Source organism: Propithecus coquereli, unplaced genomic scaffold, assembly GCF_000956105.1.
Source record: "Propithecus coquereli isolate 6110/MARCELLA unplaced genomic scaffold, Pcoq_1.0 Scaffold358, whole genome shotgun sequence".
NCBI lineage: Eukaryota > Metazoa > Chordata > Mammalia > Primates > Indriidae > Propithecus > Propithecus coquereli.
Window position 1 is genome coordinate 719997 of NW_012149263.1, and position 2507 is coordinate 722503.

A 2507-nucleotide genomic window follows, 5' to 3' on the forward strand; every position below is an offset into this window, starting at 1 on the left:
CCTCCCGAGTAGCTGGGACTACAGGCGCATGCCACCACATCCAGCTAATTTTTCTGTTTTTGTAGAGCCAGGGTCTTGCTCTTGCTCAGGCTGGTCTCAAACTCCTGGCCTCCAGCAGTCCTCCCCCCTTGGCCTCCCAAAGTGCTAGGATTACAAGCATGAGCCACTGTGCCTGGCCTCATTTGGCTTTTTAAAATGATTTTTCTAGAATAATTAAAATTTGGTAATTTATGCCTACAAAGTGACATTCTTTTTACCAGTTTATGTATATGGTTTGAATGATTTCGATAAGTGATGAAATATTTTAGTACTTTTAATAAATGAGTTACTTAGAAATTTATAAAGGACCTTATATTCTTGCCTTAAATAAGAAGATATTTTAAACTATGAAATATCCTTATATATGATGAATTAGACTTTGCTAAATATGTTTCTCTCATTCTGATAGATTTCAGCATTCACCTTTAAGTTTCCCTCCCAAAATAATCTGTTATTAGGACTCTGACTTCTGTTATACAACACTTGAATTGTGGTGGGGCAGCAGTTTTGATAGTACATGAATACTCTTCTCTCAGCAAGATAAATAGAATAAATATATAATTTTGGAGGTGTTGGAGTGAAGGAACTCTGGACCTAAATTATCCTTTATCTACAGTTGTTGCCTAGTTCACAAGTAAATGGTATTAAAAATAGTCCTTGTTTGAGGCATTGGAATTGGGGAAAGTCTTATACTTTCTCAGGGCATTTGTATCTCCACCATATTTTTTAATCTGGATGTTTGCTCTACAGACCTGCCTAAAGCCCTATAGCCTCTTACCCTGTGTTGCTTTTCCAGTGCTGCTAAAAGCAGAGACCCTGGGGGCCTGAGCCCTGCCTGATCCTTACCATGTGAGGTGAAACCAGAGGCCAGGCAAATCCTGGGAATGTGCTTTTCATGTGTTCCCAGCACTTGCTGCTGCAGAGGGCCTGGTGGGACTAGTGGGGTCATGCCATCTTTCTGCCTGTTGGAGATCCTGTTCTTGTGCCCTAGATAGCTGGCCAAAAAGGATAGGAATTTGGGGGAAATAATTTAAAATCTTGTGTTTAGAAAAAGTCAAACCTTACTATCTATATGGCATACACCCCTAATATCAGTTATTACTACACTTACTAATATGTTTTTTCAGGACTCTGTATTATACTATGAAGATCACATATAAGGCTAGTTGTCTCGGTGACCTTTTTTTGTTTTGCCTTGTAGCCCCGACTATAATGTGGAATTTTTTCGACAGTTTATATTGGTTATGAATGCTTTAGATAACAGAGGTGAGATGATTTTAATACTTTTAATTTCTCAGTATTTCCCCTCTCCCAAATTAAAGCTGTTTACAAATTTATTATTAATTAAAATATTTCCTTATGAGTTAGAACTTAAAAGACCTAAGGGAAGCATTATCAGGTTTAAAGCTTGCCAACTGATTGCAGTTTTATCTAGAACTGATTTGTTCCAGGCAGAAATTTAGCTATCACGCACTCTGCTGTTCTATCAAAAGGTATAAATAAAGGCGAAGTTAAAAGATCTAAAGAGTGTGACTATGTAGGATGTGTGTTGGTAAAAATACTTCCGTAGTATTCCCTGTCTGTAATTACTTCCATGTGTAAAAGTACATCTGTCAAATGAGTTTGTAATGATTCGGGACCAGAAATGCCAAAGAAAAAACACGAGAAAGAGTCAGAATGACTCTTTTAACGTGAATCTTTTTTTCCCTAGCTTGAAACTGCCTTAATAGTTCCAAATTAATAACTACACATTTCTCATTGTTAATTATACTAGAATAGTGGTGAGTTAGGAACACATTGAAACAATGTCTTGGCTAAGGTACAACAATAGAAGAAGAAGATGGCACTTTGGGATTCAAAAAGTACTTGTTTCTAGGGGTGCTTTTCCTGGAGTAAATTTGTGATATATAAATTCCTTATGTTTGAAATTTTGCTAAGTGAATGTCTCTTAAATGTCTGTAATTTACAGTTGCATTACTCTGACCATAGCCATAAGAAAATTATACATAAAATAAAAATAATGAGAAATAGTTTGAGTATATGTCATCCTAATTAAAGATAGTTAATTGTTTTTTCAAAAGCTTCTGCTAACTAGTATTTTTCTTCCAGCTGCCCGAAACCATGTAAATAGGATGTGTCTGGCAGCTGACGTCCCTCTTATTGAGAGTGGAACTGCTGGTTATCTCGGACAAGTAACTACTATCAAAAAGGTAAAGAAAAGTTTTTTTTTTTTTAATTTCCAAATGTTTATTTGAGACCTTACCAGGGGAGGAAGTAAACTGTGGGTTTATATAATAGGAGCAGGTCGACATCCAATATAAAAGGATTTTCATGCACATGTAAAACTCAGGGTGCTATAAAGGTGCCCAAAAAGACTATGGGCAGGGAGATATATTAGCTCTGCCCCTGTGTTTCTTTTTTTTTTTTTTTTTTTTTTTTGAGACAGAGTCTCACTGTGTTGCCTGGGC

The 2507-nt window shown here is 36.4% G+C and overlaps 1 protein-coding gene across 1 annotated transcript in view; it reads left to right on the top strand.

Moving 5' to 3' along the window:
• The first annotated feature begins 1157 nt into the window (after nucleotides 1-1157).
• Nucleotides 1158-2507, top strand: part of UBA2 (ubiquitin-like modifier activating enzyme 2) — a 25365-nt gene continuing 24015 nt past the window's right edge. The window contains exons 1-2 of the mRNA XM_012651535.1: nucleotides 1158-1305; nucleotides 2149-2249. Of these exons, the coding sequence (XP_012506989.1) occupies nucleotides 1284-1305; nucleotides 2149-2249 (123 nt within the window). The 5' untranslated portion in view covers nucleotides 1158-1283. The remainder of the gene's footprint in view (nucleotides 1306-2148; nucleotides 2250-2507) is intronic.